The sequence below is a fragment of the Toxorhynchites rutilus genome, chromosome 2 (genome assembly GCF_029784135.1).
Source record: "Toxorhynchites rutilus septentrionalis strain SRP chromosome 2, ASM2978413v1, whole genome shotgun sequence".
NCBI lineage: Eukaryota > Metazoa > Arthropoda > Insecta > Diptera > Culicidae > Toxorhynchites > Toxorhynchites rutilus.
Window position 1 is genome coordinate 55,433,820 of NC_073745.1, and position 20,885 is coordinate 55,454,704.

The window sequence follows — 20,885 nt, forward strand, 5'->3', positions numbered from 1 at the left end:
TCTTAGTGCTCTAGAGAGCTGAGAGCGAGCAGCATGGAATCGGATACACGACCAGACAACATGCTCGATGTCGTGGTAGCCATCGCCACAATCACAAAGATTGTTTGCTGCGAGCCCAATGCGATAGAGATGCGCGTTTAGGTTGTAGTGATTGGACATAAGCCGAGATATCACGCGAATGAAATCATGACCTACATTCAATCCCTTGAACCATGCACTCGTCGAGACCTTAGGGATAATCGTGTGTAACCAACGACCGAACTCATCTCCACTCCACATGCGCTGCCAACTTACGAGCGTGTACTGACGAGGAATGTGGAAAAATTCATTATAAGCAATTTGCCTTTCAAAAAGTGTGCCTTCTAAAGCGCCCACCTTAGCTAGCGAGTCCGCTTTCTCATTCCCCAGAATCGAACAATGAGAGGGAACCCATGCTAAGGTAATCTTGAATAATTTTTCGACCAAAACACTCAATAGTTGTCTTATTCTTGTTAGGAAATAAGAAGAGCGTTTATCAACTTTCATTGAGCGGATTGCCTCTATTGAGCTGAGACTGTCTGAAAAAATAAAATAGTGGTCGATGGGCAATGTTTCAATGATCCCCAGTGCGTAGTCTATCGCACCCAGTTCAGCGACATACACGGAACAAGGATCTTTGAGTTTGAAAGAGGCACTGGAATTTTCATTGAAGATGCCGAAGCCAGTGGACCCGTTTATGTATGAACCGTCAGTAAAGAACATTTTATCAGATCTAACTTTCCCATATTCTGCCGAAAATATCGGCGGAATATAATCGGAGCGTAGATGATCTGGGATTCCATGGATTTTTTGTCGCATGGACAGATCAAAAATGACAGAGGAATTGCAAAAGTATGGGAAGAAAACTTGGTTGGAGATGCCTGGTGAAGGGTGCACGTCGTGGGTAAGGTACTCATGGTATAAAGACATAAAACTTGACTGAGGAATCAGTTGGAGTAGATTTTCGAAGTTATCAATCACCAATGGATTCATGATCTTGCAACGGATGAGAAATCTGTAGGATAATTCTGTGAACCGAAGAGTAAGCGGGGGTACTCCTGCCAAAACTTCGAGACTCATCGTATGTGTCGAATGCAAACACCCCATGGCTATACGCAAGCAACGATATTGTATTCTCTCCAGCTTGAGAATATGAATCCTGGCAGCTGATCGGAAGCAAAAACTGCCATATTCTAACACTGATAATATCGTTGTTTTGTATAACTGAATGAGGTCTCCTGGATGGGCACCCCACCATGTTCCGGTTATTGTTTGGAGAAAATTGATTCTTTGCTGGCATTTCTGTTTCAAATACGCAATGTGTATTCCCCAGGTACATTTAGAGTCAAAATATACTCCAAGGTATTTGAAAAACATCGAGTGCTTGATCGTTTTGCCGGATAGGTGAAGCTGGAATTGGGCGGGTTCGTGCTTCCTAGAAAAAACGACCATTTCAGTTTTCTCCGTAGAGAATTCGATACCCAGCTTGAGGGCCCACGTGAACAGATTGTTCAGGGTATCTTGCAACGACTTTTGCAGAACGACGGGATTAGTACCCGTGATGGAAATAACTCCATCGTCTGCAAGTTGTCTCAGCGTGCAGTCTCTAGTTAGACAATCATCTATATCATTGACGTAAAAACTGTACAAGAGGGGGCTTAGGCAGGAGCCTTGTAGTAGGCCCATAAAACTGTATCGAGAAGATTTCAAGCTGCCATGATTGAAAAACATGTGCTTTTCTGACAGTAAATTGTACAGGAAATTATTCAGAATTGGTGAAAGTCCACGATTATGAAGTTTCTCTGAGAGAATTTCCATGGAAACTGAATCAAATGCCCCTTTGATATCGAGGAAAACGGAAGCCATTTGTTCTTTGCGAGCAAATGCGATTTGGATTTCAGAAGATAGCAGCGCCAGACAATCGTTCGTCTATTTACCTCGGCGGAAGCCAAACTGCGTATTTGACAGCAAATTGTTCGCTTCAACCCACTTGTCCAAACGAAGTAGGATCATTTTCTCTAACAATTTACGAATACAGGATAACATTGCAATCGGCCTATACGAGTTGTGATCGCAAGCCGGCTTGTTGGGTTTTCGTATGGCTATGACTCTCACTTGTCTCCAGTCATGCGGGACAATATTCAGCTCCAGAAACTTGTTGAACAAGTTCAGCAAACGCTGTTTCGCCAAGTCGGGAAGATTCTTCAAAAAGTTGAATTTAATCTTGTCCGACCCAGGAGCTGAATTGTTACATGAGAGGAGGGCAATTGAGAATTCTACCATCGAAAAATCGCATTGGAGCAGAATGTCGCGTACGACGCTTTGTGCAGGAACGGAATCGGGACAAACCTTTCTTGCAAATTTGAAAATCCAACGGTCAGAGTATTCCTCACTTTCATTTGTATGGTTCCAGCCACGCATTCTCCTAGCCGTATTCCAAAGAGTGCTCATAGCGGTTTCCCTTGACAAACCATTGAAGAACTTTCGCCAATATCCACGCTTTTTTGCTTTAATCAGACCTTTTAGTTTGGCTTCTAGAGCTTGGTACTTTCGAAACCATTCCACTGATCCAGTTTTCCTGAATTTTTTGAAAGCGAATGATTTTTCAAGGTAGACCTTTGAACACTCCTTGTCCCACCAAAGTGATGGAGGACGACGTCGGAAAGTGGTAGCCGGTACACGTTTCTTTTGAGCTTGAAGTGCGCTTTCGTAAATCAAACTCGATATAAAGTTATACTCTTCGAGTGGAGGAAGTTCATGCATTGAAACAATTGCTTCAGATATTATTTCCGCAAATGTTCTCCAGTCAATATTCTTCGTGAGGTCATACGAAATATTGACTGACTCACGAGAGCTTGATTCATTAGCGATTGATAAAATTATTGATAGGTGATCACTACCGTGGGGATCTTGGAAAACGCGATTTCAAGATTATTGAGAACACTTTTGGGTAACTTTTTTAAGGCAGACTATATAAAAAATATAACTAATTTGAAAAACGTACAGTTCGATCAGAAACATTATGTCAGTTTGCATAATGTTTATGTAGGTACCGCGACTGAAATATTGATCAATGAATATTCGTTCGTATGTAAAATTTCAGACAACGCCGTAGCTGAATTTAAGACCGATTCATGGCGATAATTGATCCACCCAATGTCATAGGAAGGAAGCATGTGTCAATTATTCCTCTTCTACAAAATCTTCCGAATATTTGCGATTGAAATTACCTTCAGGATATCGATAATGAATTTATGGAGATCCGAAACCTGGAATTTACTGACATCACTGTAAACGAAGCCAAGGATGCTTCTTTGTTTTGGGGTAACATTTTGTCACTGAAAAGGAATGACAATAATTTGGCTTTCCTTTCCTTTTCCAAAAATCAATTTGAACAAACTAACAAATAGAACAGGAACAAAAACTGCGCGAGGAATTTTAGCTTCCAAAAGTAATGTAGACACGTATAAATAACAGTCAGAATTATTTAGAATGACACACAAAATGTAAAAAAATGTAATGATTAAATGTATGATCGCAAACAGGATGAGGAAAATTAAAATACTACGGTATTTATGTATTAACCGCACCGGAGTGAAATTTTTTTATGAATTTGTTTTTTCGCAATAAAATTTATTCGGATGTTAATGTAATGGGGGGCGAAGTCTTCACTACATTACCATTGGCCTCAGAAAAAAAAATCACTCCGAAAAAAAATCATAATTAAAACTACGCTCTGGTGACGTTAATACGTAAGTACCAATGGTACAAACTGACACTGTCACTGTATATGCTAATTTTTATTGTTACAAAATTGAGAAAAAAAAAAAAAAATGAGTGGGTCATATCTATGATATAACCGCAAGGTTGACGTGAGACTACCTCAGCTTAGCAATCATTTGTTTGTAATCAAACAACGTTTGTATTGACCGCCTACTTATCAGATTCGTTCCTAAAGAACCAAACTACGTATTCACGAATCTTGGCACTGGTTGTGTGTTTTTTGGGTATCTTGTTTACCGAAATTTCTGAAAACTCCACGTCGTTCGAATGAATTTTGGCTTGGTTATGGCTCTATACATCAAAATTCCTAATTTAAACATTTCAACACGTAGGGTAAGTTGGGGTAATTAGGATCCTCTATGTAAATTACCTAATATTTCCAAATCAATCCGGTCTAAGTTAAAAAGTCACATTGTACAGTATGCTAAATATGTTTTACAGGACGGACTCGATTATATACAGTTTCTGATATTTTTTCACTGTACATACTCGAATCCTATATATAATCGAGTCAAAAAATATTTTTTTATTCGTTTTTTTTTGCATGTATTTTTTTGTTTTTTGAATAGAATAGAGGAATTTGATTTTTGATTCATCCTCTTAAAGTCAGGAAACAACTTTATTACATGAAAAAAATAAATTTATCCAGATTCTCTCAGAAGGTGATAAACGATCATATTTGATGGAAAAAATATGTTCGAATTTCAACAATGACAGAGTTATAGAACTTTTTTTTTGTTTCGGACTCTGTTGCCTCAAACTGGCTTTACATTAAAGAGTAAGCTACGGAAGACGATTCTAATACTTTCATTTGGAAGATGAAGAAAATTAGTGGAACAACTAAATTAGTTGATTTCAATAACATTTTGGAAGTGAAAAACTTGAAAGTTAATAATTTTTAATGTGTGCTCTCTAACCACTCTACAATTTGTTCTTTGACACCCAACTTCTATCTTTTTTAATTTCGCTGCAATATCGATATAAACGATTCCTGGTGAAAATTCAAGCAAAATCTTCAAAAATCACAATTTTTACCCCAGTTTACATGTGATAGCCACTTAAATTTCACCTTATTGTTGAAAGGTAATATTTCTTCTTGAAATAAGTCATATTTGAAATATAAAAAAATCCAAACTTTATATAATCGAGTCCAAAATTGTATATAATCGAATCACATATAAACGAGTCTGTATATAATCGAGTCCGACCTGTATATCAAGCTACCAAATCTATATATATTCTTATGAACTTAGAAACTACGAAACCGATCGGTGTGAAAATTTGTATGTAGGGGTTTTTGGGACCGGGGAAGGTTTTTATGATAGTTTGAGACCCCTCCCCTCTCTCCCATACAAATGTTAATCCATTTGATGTTTGCGCTAACGAAATTGATCTTTGATCGAAAGTGAAAAGGGTTTTTCAGGTGGAAAAAACATGCCCCTATATCTAATAACTATATAAATAAAAACGAATCGCCAAATGTGTTGGTAAGCGCAAAACTCGAGGAAGGAATTGTCCGATTTAAGATGTCTACATTGTGTAGTATCGAGCATGTATACCATGCAACGAAGAACTATGCTATTTGCAAGTAATTGAAAAATCTTGAACGATGAAAATACTGAACAAGTTTTGGTAGAAGTACTAGGAAATTTATAGTAAGAAATTGTAAAGGGCCAATTAGAAGATCAATCGAAAAACAGTTCTGTAATTGGACCCAGAAACATGAATATTTGAAGGCATTGATAACAAAAGATCCAAAATTTTATGTGAAATGATTTGGTCAGATGTGTGTTTTATCGGAAAAATACACACCGTCGATGGAGATGGAAATGGGTAAAAATGGAGAAAGTTACTACAGTCAATTCTCCCTTACTCGATATTCTGTATCTCCATTCGCCATTCACCATTCTTCTCTCCATAACTCGATACGTCCCTAACTCGATGGTCCCTTGGATATCGATTTAGGGAGAGTTGACTGTATTAGTAATATCTTGACAAATATTGCGAATATTTTTGAAAGCTGTGAATCGTTTAATAGGAGACATATTTTCACTACTTCCAGTGCATAATACTTAACTGTAATACAGATAGTAATTTTTTTAAATAAATCATCAAAATTTGATGTATTTACACATCAAACTTTAATGAATTATTAAACAATAACTATTTGTACTACAGTTATGTATTATGCATTGAAAGTAGTGAAAATATGCCTCCTACTAAAAGGTTCACAGCTTTCGAAAATATTCGCAATATTTTTCAGGATATTACTAATAGTAACTTTCTTCGTTTTTGACCCGATCTCACCCCCATGATCCATTCTCACCCCCATCGACGATACTTATGTTTATGTAAAGTAATTCAGGATAATATTTCAATCAGTAACATTGTTCTGGGATCGATACCAGGTGTCTTGGACAGAAGCCAGATCAGAAAAATTGCATTAAGACCATGCAGTTCCTTTTTCAACAACGAAATTTTATGGTGGAAAAGGATGGCGTTACCCAACATGTAGCATACCCTAGATCAGGGGTGCAGGGGCTTCATGAAATGTTTTTCCTATAAAAAGTGCTCTAACATAAAAAAAATCTGAAAACCCCTGCCATAGATATTCGGTGACAATGGTTGTTGAATGAGACATTTTAGGCACTTTGGCCGGAGGCAAGCCCCTAGAAACACTGGCACCTCTAACTGTCTCCGAGTTATTGCTATCTACGCCAGCAGTCTCTATGTGTTGATGTGAGGGAACCCTCTTCCGACTTACTCATCGATTTGATGGCTTACTCATTTGACCCAAGATGGTATGTTTTCTTGCAAAAACCAGCGGTAGGAAGGAAACACACAACCACCTAATCCGGTTCGGGGTGAAATACTGGAGGTTTCCAACGGTATCAGGAACTTAGGAGCTCGGTATACTTTCTTGGAAATGACAGCTGCAAAATAAATCGGCTGAAGTAGCCGTAATTTACGTGGCAGCTACGATTCCGTTAACAAAACCGTTGCTGGTCGTCTCCGATTCGGTGAGTGCCATTGGCACTATGAAAATCCGTCGAGAATTGGAGCATTTTGTTACTTGAGAGATGTCGAATTATTTTACAAAATTTGACTAATGGATGAATCACTCATCCATTAGTCAAGCCTCATGGTGCAGGTCCCTCGCCAGTGGTCCGGTGCCATGACCCAAGGACATCCATGCCATTCAACCAACAAACGGAAGCCGAGCAAGCCTTGAGAAACAACGGACGAAAAAGGTCTTTCGGAATTTGAAAATGAAGAAAACGAAATATTTTTCATCTGGCAATTCACTGTAAAATTTATTTAATTTAATGTATTAATGTATTCTGTAGAAATGTGTTGTAACCTCATCCTGTGGCATTAATCATGTCCGTTACTACACAGACGAACCTGTCACTTCCGAAAAACTAAGGTAAAAGAAAGTGCAGCATTTTGATCCGATTCAAGGACCGTGCTAGCTTGGATTCGGCTCCGCTGTTATCGAATAACAAACTGCTGGAAAGTATTCGATTAGCTGATGAACAATTAATTTCAAAAATCGGGAATCACTACTTGTATGAACAGAATAGATCACAGTCGGTACAGAAGATTCCTTCTACTGACGACCGCTTTTCGAACTGGTACTGTATCCGCAGACGGATCAAAAGGCTTTGTGGACGCCAGTACAAAAAAATACAGTAACCCTTCACGAAGGAAGGATTTTGACACATATTCTTGACTTGAATATGAGGGGCTCAGAAAAAAAATGAGGGGAAAGGGGTAAAAATGACTTGATCGATTGCTCTTCATCAACTTTTTCTTTAGTTAATAACTCAACTGTAAAAACGTTCCAATTTGAGTTTGCTATAGAATCCAATAGATGAGGTTCTGAACTATCATCAACATTGTCAAATACAGCTGGGAATGTGTTTGCAGCTAAGTTACGACCAAAAGAGAGAGTCGATGTAAAGAAATCGATGATGTCCCCTTTCGTTTTCATATGTAATCAGACTGGGATCCGCCTCTCGAACCATCATCATCGGGAATATCTTCATTTCAATCCTGAGACAGTGCACTAGAATATACAATGAGTTCAATATTCCCATATGCAACAGATGTCTATCTGTTTTGTGAATCTGGATCTGAATTCGAACTGCGAAGTTGCGATCTGGAATCTGGAATTTGAAATCCGTAGTCAATTCTGGATTTCTTACACAAGAATCTGATAATTTAATCATTTAATTCCAAAAGCAGGTAGCTATGCTTTTGGAATCAGCTACTTCAATCAGAGATCTAAACATGAACTCTTAAATCTGTTATATGATATCTAATTCATAATTTTCTAAACTAGATCAGGAATAGGGAATGTTAAATCTAGAATCTCGAAACTGGAATCTTGAATCTGTGGTTCCTATCTAAATTTGTAATTGGGAATCTTCAATCCTGAGTTTGAAACAAGTAATCTGAAGATGTCTCCGTGGCCGAGTAAATAGTAGAATCCGGGATAAAAGCATCTCACACATTCATTCAGTTCTGCCCAGAATAGTTTCTGGAATGAAAAATCTGTATAATAAATGTAGAATCAGTTGGATAATATAAAAATTAGGAATATAAATTCAATTTGGAATATGAATGTGAAATACAGAACACTACTCCGTCGATTTGAAAATTGGGTGACACCCAGATTTTTGCTCAAATTTTTAGTCTGAAAATGAAAGAAAAAACTGGAACTCCGAGATCTCAAATTTCAGATCTGCATCTCTATCTCGATTCTGGAATTTAGAGCAGATTCCTAATAAAATCTGAATCAGGAATCTGAAAGCCAAGAATCCGAAACTGGAATTTGTATTTAGGGGCTCTGAAGCTAGAGGATAAGAATACGAGCATTGAGGGCATCGATAGTGTGACAAAATCGATATGAAAATACGGGGTAGAATGAAATCCTTGGCAATCATCGTAATAAATATTATGTTATCAAAAATAGTGAAATGAATAATTAAATTCATTGTATTTCAGGAAAAAGGGACTGTTATCATTTTGTAGATTTCATATACTGTTGTTGGAAAAACCATCTTGAACCACATTCTAATAATCACCCCTAGTCGTAAGCTGTAACCACGAAAATATACAGCATCATTTTTGTTTCGTTGATAATGGTTAGGTTATGTTTTCCCCACCCTACTGTTTATTCAGTAAATCTTAAAATAACAATTGCGAGTTTCAAAGTCGACCTAATCAATTAATTATCTCGTGAACGCAATTTGTTTTGGAGTTTAATTTATGGTTCTATTCTTGCTTGTTGGTTCGCTAAATTATCAACAATACCACATTATCAAAGCGTTGGTGAATGCAAAAAATATAATTTGGGCGAGTTCAACCTGTGCTGAAAAAATTATGAAGTTTCTGCAAGAATGTATACTGCAATTTTATGATAAAACTGTAACAAAACTAAACCTGCGAAATGTATATGGAGCATGTAGTCTCCCTATATTGTTTTGCTAAGAGAGGAGCGCCAGAATTATTTTTCATCACCATCAATAATGTTTGAAGTTAATCGATTTGATCCCTCAAGTATTCGAGTTAAGAAATGGGAAGGGGGCGACCATTTTTTTCCAATAGAAGAAGGAAAAACAACAGTTGGGTTCCCAACTATAAATAAATAAGGACAGGTATTTGTCATCTGAAAGACAGCTGATGGGAATGACTGAACTAAATTTAGCTTCTCCGGAGACAGTAAACGGGATATTTGAACGGGGTAATTCAACGAGTCGGAAGAGGTTTCGAGTGTTAAAGATGCGTTGAGTAGCGAGATAAATTATGGATCTGACTTCTTAATCCAAAAAGCTTCGATGATTCATGAAAGCAGAATCGGAGGAGACTCCATATGGCGTTTTCTTTTTGTTTGGGTACCTATTCGATTTATTTCGATTATTGGGGGGTATTTATGCAACATAAAACTATAGAGAAGTATAATATATGTGACTTATTCATTCATCAATTCCCTTCAATAAGTCCAACTCGCTTTAGGTTTGTTTATTATCAAACCGGTTTGGTAGTGACGAACCTTAACCTATACTCCTCACGGTACACTCCTGTGCCGGCAACTGATAAACGAACACACTTTTTGTAATCAATATTATAAATGTGTTATCATAAAAGCAGTCATTCGCAAATAACAATTGTTTATATTTTCGTTCTAGTTTGAGAGTTGATTACCGAGCAAGCGGCCAAGGCGAGTGTGTGTTAAAACCAAACCCGTGTCATTTGCCAGAGGGGAAGCAAACGGTGGCGAAAAAACGCAAGTAAAAGTCAGTCTCGATGGACCTCCAGGTGAAGAGTCCGGCCCGTTCCATTGTTACGAAATGCAGCTGTCTCAGCAACAACAACAACAACAGAGGTAACCGATCCAATCTAAGTATTGCTAAATCGTAAAGACAGTTAAGCAGTTATATTATATGGGAAATGTGTAAATTCAAGTGAATAGAAATCGTTACCGTCTTGAAACCTGCTACTGCTGCTGCGAAAAGTGGGCACTGGTACGACGCACGCTCCAACACGACACGTATGAAACGCATGAATGAGCCCCTCGAGCTGTGTTATACCCAAAGTCGAAGTGTCCGAATGTGGTGTCGAGTCGCGTGGTTTGAGTAAAAGTGTCAATTCCGAATTACGTGTTAGTTCAAATTAAAGAAGAAAGAAAAGATCATTGTGCACAATGAGTTGGCTTCGGTCCAGTCCCCTGCGGCAGAGCTTCACCAAATCGGGTGGAGGTGGCGCAAGCCGGAGCGGAGGTTCTACTAACGGAACCATGCGAGCATTCGATGCGTCCGAGTGTGACCCCAAGGCGTGCTACGATAGCTTCTGTATCCATTGGCAGCAAGCGTACGAGATTATCCAACGATCGGAGGTGAGTTTTAGAGTACTGCTTTTACGTATCTTGTGTAGAAGAGTTATATAGGAATGAAGCTCATAAATCAATAGTCGATTACACGTACATACAGAAACACAAATACACGCAAGCTTGTGACAGTGTCTTGCGGCCAAAACCATGTGAATGGGTGTTATTTTTACTTTTCTTTCTTTGCGCTGCAAAGGAGGAGATGTGCATCTAACATTAGTTCACTTCATTGTGTTACTTTCTTCCACGGAAAAGATTAACAAACAGTATAAGACGCAACCACGATCATAATAGTTGGTGGGAATTTTCGGTTCACTCCGAAAGTGTAGCCCATCTTACGGGTTCGTCTAACGTAAACACTAAGGCTATCATTTAATGAAATCTTGACCAAGTTGTTTTGCTAATTAGCTGGAAAATGTACGATCAGAACTAGGGGGACAGGTTGATTCCTACAGGTAGGTGTCCCAGAGATGCGACACCTCCCTTTTTTGCGGGTGGAATATTTGCGTCAATGTCTTTTACCGCTCTAGGTGAGCCACTGCCGCCGTCATCAACATTCCACTCAGCACTTACCTCGTTTTTTTCTTTGCCCGAGGAGACTTGGAAATTTATTACCATTGCAGTTTTACTTAGTTCCGGATGATAGTGCTATAGAGATTGATGGCGCGCGTTAGCGGAACAGCCAGCCAACACAGGCTGACTGCACTCTACGCTATCATTCGCACTTCCGCGAGTGTCCTTACCGTGGCTATGAGTGTTCCGAGCAATCTATCAGGGGTAACATTTTGATGAATTCAGTGTGTGAATATGATTACGCTCTTTTCGGTGAACCTAAAACACAGTTTCTTGTTTGGAACATGAAATAATTGTTAATTCAAATGAACATACAACTGGGGTCTTCGTCCTTGAGCTTCGTGACAACGTGACAAAATTGGTGGATTGCTCTCTTATGTAGGATGATTATCGACAATCGACACATCTGGTGGTAAAAAATTAAAATTAATCGATGTAATGGATTTCCTGAACCTAAATCGAGTTAAGGTGCAGCTGAATAATTTAGGTAGAGCTCTCCGTCTAGTTTTAGCATCTGTGAACAGCCAATTTGTAATCGACACTGCTAGATATATATGCTTCATGTAGATAGTCATTACCCTTCAGTTACCATTCGTAACGATGCACAACCTGGGCTACTTTAAGTTGCGAAAGAAATTCAAAGAAATTACTACATGGCGCTTAATTTCTCCCGCATCATCCGGCAATGGTTACTTTTCACTTTACCTATGGGAAGTCCTTACCTGTTCTCCCCTTGGAATATGCTGATTTTGCACAAAACAAAACGCGAACACAATCGATGCCAGCGTAGAATGCGAACTCAAAAATCGCCTTCTGCAAAAGCTAACCTCTAACAGCCAAATGAAGAATGCAAATTGCTAAACGTCCATCTCCTCAAATCACATTTGATACGGGTACAGATTTTAACATCATTTTGGAGCATTTTGTGAATAGCGAATAAAAAAAAAACCTGTCAGATCCGGTAATGTCATGTTTGATTGGAGAGCCCAAAAGTAAAGCAGAGGTGACGCGTGACTAAGTGAACTATCTGTTCAATCAACAATGCTGTGTGTGTGTTTTCTAGTTTTTCAACCGGCTTCTTCAGCCGTAAACTTTGTACCTCAAATATCTATTTTTCACGCATGGCAGCGCATTAGTAGTAGTGATCGCTTCATACATTGCTGTAGTCAAGTCTAGCCATCGGTGGAGAAGGTTCATTCAAACAGAAAAGAAAATAAGGATATTCGGGATAATACAGAAATTACAAATAAATTACCTTCGATAATTCCTCATCCATGCTTCAAAGGTAAAGTAATAAAATGAGAGATTGTCTACCTGACCTATGAACAGTTTGAACAGATGAACGAGACGCCACTGAAGTAAAGCAAAAGCTTGCAATTTTTATTAGGATGCATTTTACATCTGTATTCCGGAAAGATCCGACCTCCGATAGTTGAACTGAGGGTTGCATCGAACGTCTCGCTGGATGCAGTCAAGTTTTTTTTTATCCCATTTATTTATTAAAGGCTCATTAGCATTTCAGCTGTAACAGAGCCGAATTTTAATCGTGTACATGTCACATGGTTATCATATCTATAATTAGCACATTACACAGTTGCCGTTCGCCAGTATTTCTCCTATACCATTACATATGGTACATTCACACAGTAGCCATTTAGGCGTAAGAGTATTCTGTCTGTTCTTCCATTATCCAGTTGGACCACCGGACAGCGGAGACAGTTGATTGATCATTGTTGAGTTATTTATAGAACAGCAGCCCGATGTGTCTTGCAGAGCAGAGCAGTTGTATGGATGAATCGATCTTATTTCGACCGTGGATCGATCTCCATCGCTGATGATTGTTGCGTGGACGAAGCTATTCTGTAACAACACAAAGATGGTCAATGAGGGTCCTGAGTTTTGAACTCACGATAGATCGCTTACTAAGCGAACGCGCAACCAATGTGGCTGCGGAGACCCCCGCTTGCAGTCAAGTTGTACACGTTCAAAATATCACCCACAGTAACGTAACTACATATAGATGCGTCCAAAAGTTAAATAGATCCTATGTTCCAAAGCCGGATGGCATACCCGCTGTGGTATTTCGTCACTGTGCAAAAGATATAGCCGAGTGACAAGCCTTCATTCATTTGAACGAAGAAAATTTACAAATTGTTTTCGAGGATCAAAAAATCAAAACTTTAAGCGCTTTGAGGCATCCGTAAATCATGTCCGATCGAGCTGAAACTTTGCACAGATATTTTTTTTTGGGCTAATAAACAAAATGGTCGGTTTTTAAAATTCGATGATGAAATTTTTCTCATACATCCATTGCCACCCTAATATATAATCACGTTATGATATGCACACCAAAGGACCACGATCAGCACATTCCAAACATCGTACGATCGCGGCCAGCCAATAGCCATCGTTCCGCTGCATCAGCATTACTCATCGATATATACCAGCAGCAGAACCCACGACGCTGTTCAGTTCTCATTCAAATTCTTTCCGTGACCGTCCACGTTTGCTTAATAAATGATATTTAGATAATAAACTGTATGTTGATTATAATAAACGTTTTTTAAAAGCTGAACGTCGAAGGCCACAACAAGATTGGCGCAGCCGTGCGGTTTCAGTGAGTGGAATAGTAACGAGTGTGAAAAAACAGTGTTATAATCAGGATTGGTAAATCCGATTAGAGTGAATCCGCGAAACATTAATACGAACTGTAGAAAGTGCTAGCATCTGACGCCGCTATCAAAGTGACGAAAGAGTTGAGGTTCCACCGCACACCGCACCCCACCACTGGAAGAACCGAAGAACCCCGCACACACGATTGCAAACGGTAAGTTTTTTTTCTCTCTTCTTTCTACGCCCCCACATTCTAAGTGAAATAAAACTCGCCCCGGTCAGTGATTTTTTTTGTTGTGCATCGAAGTCCGTTCTAAGAGAGAGACTCGGACGCAATTTTAATTATTACTTACCGCGTGGAGTAAAAGTGTTCTAAGAGAAGTTTTACTCCACCTGGAATTGTGAATTCTAAGCGAAGCACACTTCCAGAAGCCACACGAGTTCTAAGCGAACGTGTGTGCTTAAAAATTAACAAATTTGTGTAAACGGTGCAAGGCTTCATTAATGCCAAAAACACCAAAAAGTGCTCTGAAGAAAACTCGCAGCTTGTGGAAAAGCATTAATCACAGCAATTGCGACTCTTCGGACTCAGAAGAAACCATTTCATCCGTTGACTCAGGAGACTTGGCACACATCCCAATTGAGAATCCCCCCTCATTGGAAAATTTATTAATTGAAGAAAGCTCAGATATGGAGCAAATCGGCGCGCAACTCCAGAAAATGATGGAGATGATGGACGCATTTTCCACCAAACAAAAGGAACATGACGCCATGTTCCTGCAAATTGAATCGCATTTAAATGGAACAACGCCAGCAGAACAACCTACTGCACAACCGGTAATATACGAATATCACCAACCAACAACCAGTTTTGAGATGCTATGCAGAATTCCGGATCCAATCAAAATGATTCCAACATTCGACGGCAATTCGAAACAATTGAATGCGTGGCTAACAACTGCTCAGGAAACACTCAATGCTTTCAAAGAGCACGTTACGCCAGTGCAATTTAAAATGTATACCACTGCAGTAATACATAAAATCCAAGGGAAAGCAAAAGACATAATATGTCTTGCCGGTAACCCAGACAATTTTGAGCAAATTTCGGAAGTTCTGACAAATGCTCTCGGCGATCGTCAAGAACTTTCCACGTATAAATGCCAGTTATGGCAATGTAAAATGACTGAAAATATGAGTATTTCGAGATACTACAATAAATCAAAAAATATTATTCAAAATATTAAGACCTTGGCGAAACAAACAGAAAAATACCGTAACAACTGGGAAGTCATAAACGATTTTATAGAAGAAGACGCCTTGGCTGCTTTCATCGCCGGACTAATCGAACCATATTTTGGCTATGCTCAAGCCGCAAGGCCGAAAGATATAGAAGATGCCTATGCATTTCTATGTAAATTCAAATCAAAAGAAATAACAGCACAAAACATGACTTTTGATTATTCTCCAAAAAAGTATCAGAAGAACAAAGATTTCGATAACAAATCAAGCAGTAAAAATCCTCAATTGAATAAAAATCAGAAACCCTTCAAATTGGATCAAAAAAGAGAGCGAAATGAAATTGAACCGATGGACGCTACTACTACACAGAGCCGTCTGACAATAAATAGGAAAACAATAAATAACCATGAGACAGTCAAAGATGATCCTGAGGATGATATTGCAAAATCAGACACTGAATCTGAAGATGATCTTGATCTAAATTTTCACTTGGGATACACAAATCTAAATCCAACTTAAATTACTTACCCTATCTCAAAATTAAACATCCTAAAAATAATCAAACCCTAAATATTTTGATAGATTCTGGAGCAAACAAAAATATTATTGCACCAGGAATCTTGGGAAAAACTAGCACCGTACCAAATACGAAAATAAAAAACGTGTGTGGAACCAACAGTGTAACCGAAAAAGGAAAAATTGCTTTGTTTAACGGCGCTTTCAAACCCTTCACGTTTTACGTCTTGAAATTTCACAACTTTTTCGACGGCTTAATAGGATCGGAAACATTGGCAGAACTCAAAGCACGCATCAATTACGAAGACGAAACACTAACACTATTAGACAAACAATTTTCATATGCCAAATTTTACCCCACCAAACAACTTTACAATCATTTTGTAACAATTGAGACCACAAATAACGGTGATTGGCTTGTCCCCTCTTATCAAAAACTTTACAAAAATATCTTTATTAATCCTGGACTCTATAGAGCAGAAAATAATAAAACAACCGTCAATGTAATTTCCACATGTAGAAACCCCATAAATATCCCGAAAATTGGATTAACAGTTAACAATTTTGAAACCATTTCTCCCTTCCTAATAAAACACTCAGAATGTATTTCTGAAAATGAAATTAATGACATCATTAGAACAAATCATCTTTCATCATTAGAAAAAACCAAATTAATTCAAATTCTTCACCAACATCAAGCAGTTGTATCTAAAAAGGGGGAAAAACTCACATCCACATCAGCCACTAAACATAAAATTTTAACCACTAACGATATGCCAATTTACACAAAAAATTATCGGTACCCACATCATTTCAAACTAGATGTTCATGAACAAATACAAGAAATGTTAGATAATGGAATAATTCGACCTTCCAAAAGTCCGTACTCCTCACCCATATGGGTGGTCCCAAAAAAAACAGACGCATCTGGAAAGAAAAAAGTACGAGTCGTAATCGATTATAGGAAGCTTAACGAACATACTATAGACGATAAATATCCTATGCCTCAAATTGAAGAAATTTTGGATTCCCTAGGAAAATCTGAATATTTCACAACTCTTGATTTAAAATCGGGATTCCACCAAATTCCAATGGACCCGAAACATATCGAGAAAACAGCTTTTTCTACAGACAAAGGGCATTTTGAATTCACTAGAATGCCTTTTGGGCTTAAAAATGCTCCCGCAACCTTTCAGAGAGCAATGAATGATATCCTCGGTGATTATATTGGAACGAAGTGCTACGTGTATCTTGACGATATAATTATTATTGGATATAATCTAGAGAACCACTTAGAAAACCTTCAATTAATTTTAAAGCGTTTATCCGATTTCAATTTAAAAATTCAATTAGATAAATGCGAGTTTTTGAAAAGGCAAACAGAATTTTTAGGACACATCATAACATCCGAAGGAGTAAAACCAAATCCCGAAAAAATTGAAAAAATTCTTCAATGGCCTTTACCGAAAAATCAAAAAGAAATTAAACAATTTCTAGGTTTAATCGGTTATTACAGAAGATTTATTAAGGATTTTTCAAAAATCACACGACCCATGTCGAAGTATTTAAAGAAAGACTCGACAATTGAATTACAAGACACTTCATACATAAATTCCTTTAATACTCTTAAAAAAAATACTATCCACAGACCAAGTACTGGCATATCCGCAATTTGATCATCCCTTCATTTTAACTACGGATGCATCTGGCTTTGCATTAGGAGCTGTCCTATCACAGATACAGGACAATGTCGAAAGGCCAATCGCATTTGCATCACGAACACTTTCGGATACCGAGTCACGATACGCCACAAATGAGAAAGAAGCATTAGCCATAATATGGGCGGTAAATAAATTTAAACCTTACCTGTATGGTCAAAAATTCACTCTTGTTACGGACCATAAGCCTCTAACGTTTATCAAAACTTCTGATAAGAATTCTAAAATCTTACGATGGCGCCTAGACCTAGAGAATTACGACTACGAGATTAAATACAAGGAAGGAAAATCCAATGTTGTAGCAGACGCCTTAAGCAGAATGCCAATTGAAGCAAATGTTTGTATCACAAATAATAACACATCTTCTAATATTTCAGATCCTAGAGACCAAGAGGACGGTGAAGCATCTGTCACCAATAATCCCCCACAATCGGACAATCCCGAGAACCATCCAAACCTTTCCGATTCCCAAACAATTCACTCTGCCGACGACTCCTCCAACTATTTCATCCATTTCTCCGAACGCCCGTTAAATTATTTCCGTAACCAAATGATTTTCAGAATTTCTCGACTGGATACCATAATACAAGAAACCCTATTCCAAAATTATCACAGAACTATAGTATCTCAAAATTCTTTCGATAAAGATCAAGTTACACACTTTCTCAAACTCTTTCATAACGGTAGACAAACTGCTCTCATGGCTCCAGAAAACCTCATCCAAACTATCCAGGAATCTTACAAGGAAAACTTTAGTCAGAAAGGCCATTTTGTTTTCACAGACCGAATGGTAGAAGATGTTCAAAATGAAAATAGACAGGACCAATTAATTGCAAAAGAACATGAAAGGGCACATCGCGGTATTACCGAAGTTGAAGCTCAAATTAAAAGATCTTATTTTTTCCCCAACATGTGCATAAAAGTGAGAAAATTTATAAACTCTTGTGAAATATGTAATACCCATAAATATGAGAGGAAACCATTCAACATAAAAATTTCTCCTAGGCCCATTACCGAAAAACCATTAGAAAGAATACACATGGATATATTCATAATAGATAAACATTCCTTTTTGTCACTTATTGATTCATTTTCAAAACATCTTCAAATGATATTTATAAAATCAAAGAATTTAGTACATGTTCAAAAAGCACTAGGAAAATACATAAGTACATTTGGAGTGCCCAGACAAATCATAACAGATCATGAAACAACATTCAGATCTATTCATCTTAAAGACTTTCTCAGCCAACTAGGAACACAGATAGACTACGCAGCATCTTCCGAATCCAACGGACAAATAGAACGTGCACATTCTACCATTATTGAAATATTTAATACAAACAAGCATAAATTCAGAACTATGGGCACAAAATCAATTGTTAAATTATCTGTAGCATTATATAATAACACTGTACATTCTTCAACACAATACACACCAAACGAAATTCTCTTTAACCAAAATAATATTGTTAACCCTCAAGAAATAATTAAAGACGCACAAGAATTATTCCTCAAAGCTAAGTTAAATATGGAAAAATCACAAAAACAAATTGTAAAACAAAATTCAAAGAAAGAGGAACCTCCAATTATTAATGATAAACAGGAAGTTTTTGTTATTCCCAACATCCGTACCAAAAAACAAGCTAGAGCCAACAAAACCAATGCTAACGAAGTAACAGATCGCACATTCAAAAATAACTGCGAAATAAAAAGACACAAAAATAAAATTAAAAGACCAAAAAAAAGATAACTTTTCTCTTTCTATCTCACATTGTATTACAGATGCTCATCTCATACATAGGAATCATCATCGTCATCTCAAGAATTTCATGTCAGGAGCTCACCATAAGAAATCTTCATAACGATCTTATATTAATGCAGAAGATTGGTTCTTGCAAAATCCAAACGGGAAATATTAGGATAATACATCCAATTAATCTTACAGACCTAGAGTCAACAATCAACCAACTTACAAGTTTGGTATACAATAATCAAAAGAATAATAATGTACTTAATCAGATTAGCAAGCATAAAATACGCGAATTGTATTCTAATTTTCTACAAATTAAACCAACTATTCATAAGAGGACCAGAAGATGGGACATCATAGGCACAGCATGGAAATGGATCGCCGGCAGCCCCGACGCCCAAGACCTACGAATCATCAACAGGAGCTTGAACCAACTAGTCAGCGAGAACAATCATCAAATCAAAATCAACGAACAGATTGGCAACAGTATCTCTGAATTAACAACCGCAATTAATCAAATAATTGAGAAACAGCATATCAATCAAATCATCCTCGACGATATCGACATAATTACAACAATTCTGAACATCGACACTATCAACAAAATTCTAATCAACATTCAAGAAGCAGTACTCTTCTCTAAAATGCGAGTTACCAATAGCAGAATATTATCCAGCAAAGAAATTAACCTGATAAAAACCATCCTCAACAATCAAGGAATTCAAATGGACATACCTGAAGAAGCACTCAATCTAGTGACCCCAAAAATAGCCACTAGCGAAAATACTTTACTGTACATTATCCACGTCCCAGAAATGGAACCGGAAGAATCAACAATTATCCGTATATACCCAATAAATCAGAACGGTATTGTTATAAAAGAATATCCCCAATTCGTAATCAAACAAGGTAGACAACTCCTTACCACAACGGAACCAGAAAACTACGTCCAATTAAACATTTACACAAAAGAGTTCAAAGACTCATGCATTTACCCACTTATAATGGGCAACGATCCGCATTGTGTGATGGAAAAAAGTGAAGAAACATCTGCAAAATTAATAGCTAATAACAAGGTCCTGATCACTAATGCAAAAGACCAGGAGTTACGTTCCGATTGCGGACCTAGTAACAGACATCTTTCCGGAAGTTTCATAATATCTTTCTCGAACTGCACGGTTACCTACATGGAACGCAACTTTACTTCAATCGACAAAATTAGCGAAGTTGAAACATTCCAAGGAGCTCTTCATGACCTTTCCATTAAAAAGCAAATCATAAACGATCACGATGTGGCAAAAATAGAAGAAGTAGCACTCTCGAACAGGAAACATTTAGACAAAGTATTCCTTCAACAAGAATCCGACCAAAAATGGAAATGGAGTCTAGTAGGAGGGACATCCCTGTCCTCAACTCTATTGATTATTATTCTATTTTTAATCTATTATCATCTGAAAGCTACTCAACAAAGGAAATCAAGGAAACGCCAGAAGTTGATAAACCTCGAACTCAACAACATCCTGCCAGGAATTCAGAATAACCAACCAAGTGCCGAGGACGACACTTTTTCACCCCCCCGATGAATCACGTTATGATATGCACACCAAAGGACCACGATCAGCACATTCCAAACATCGTACGATCGCGGCCAGCCAATAGCCATCGTTCCGCTGCATCAGCATTACTCATCGATATATACCAGCAGCAGAACCCACGACGCTGTTCAGTTCTCATTCAAATTCTTTCCGTGACCGTCCACGTTTGCTTAATAAATGATATT

The 20,885-nt window shown here is 37.8% G+C and overlaps 1 protein-coding gene across 6 annotated transcripts in view; it reads left to right on the forward strand.

The window, feature by feature from the left end:
• LOC129764413 (FHIP family protein AAEL005291) overlaps window positions 1-20,885 on the forward strand; it is a 51,886-nt gene that overhangs the window by 3,071 nt on the left and 27,930 nt on the right. For 4 of the 6 annotated variants that reach the window (XM_055763469.1, XM_055763467.1, XM_055763472.1 and 1 more), the window contains one exon: window positions 9,996-10,702. In XM_055763469.1, the coding sequence (XP_055619444.1) occupies window positions 10,511-10,702 (192 nt within the window). In that variant the 5' untranslated portion in view covers window positions 9,996-10,510. Of the gene's footprint in view, window positions 1-9,995; window positions 10,703-13,636; window positions 14,094-20,885 lie in introns of those variants that run through there. The other 2 variants (XM_055763470.1, XM_055763473.1) reach the window with 2 other exon arrangements.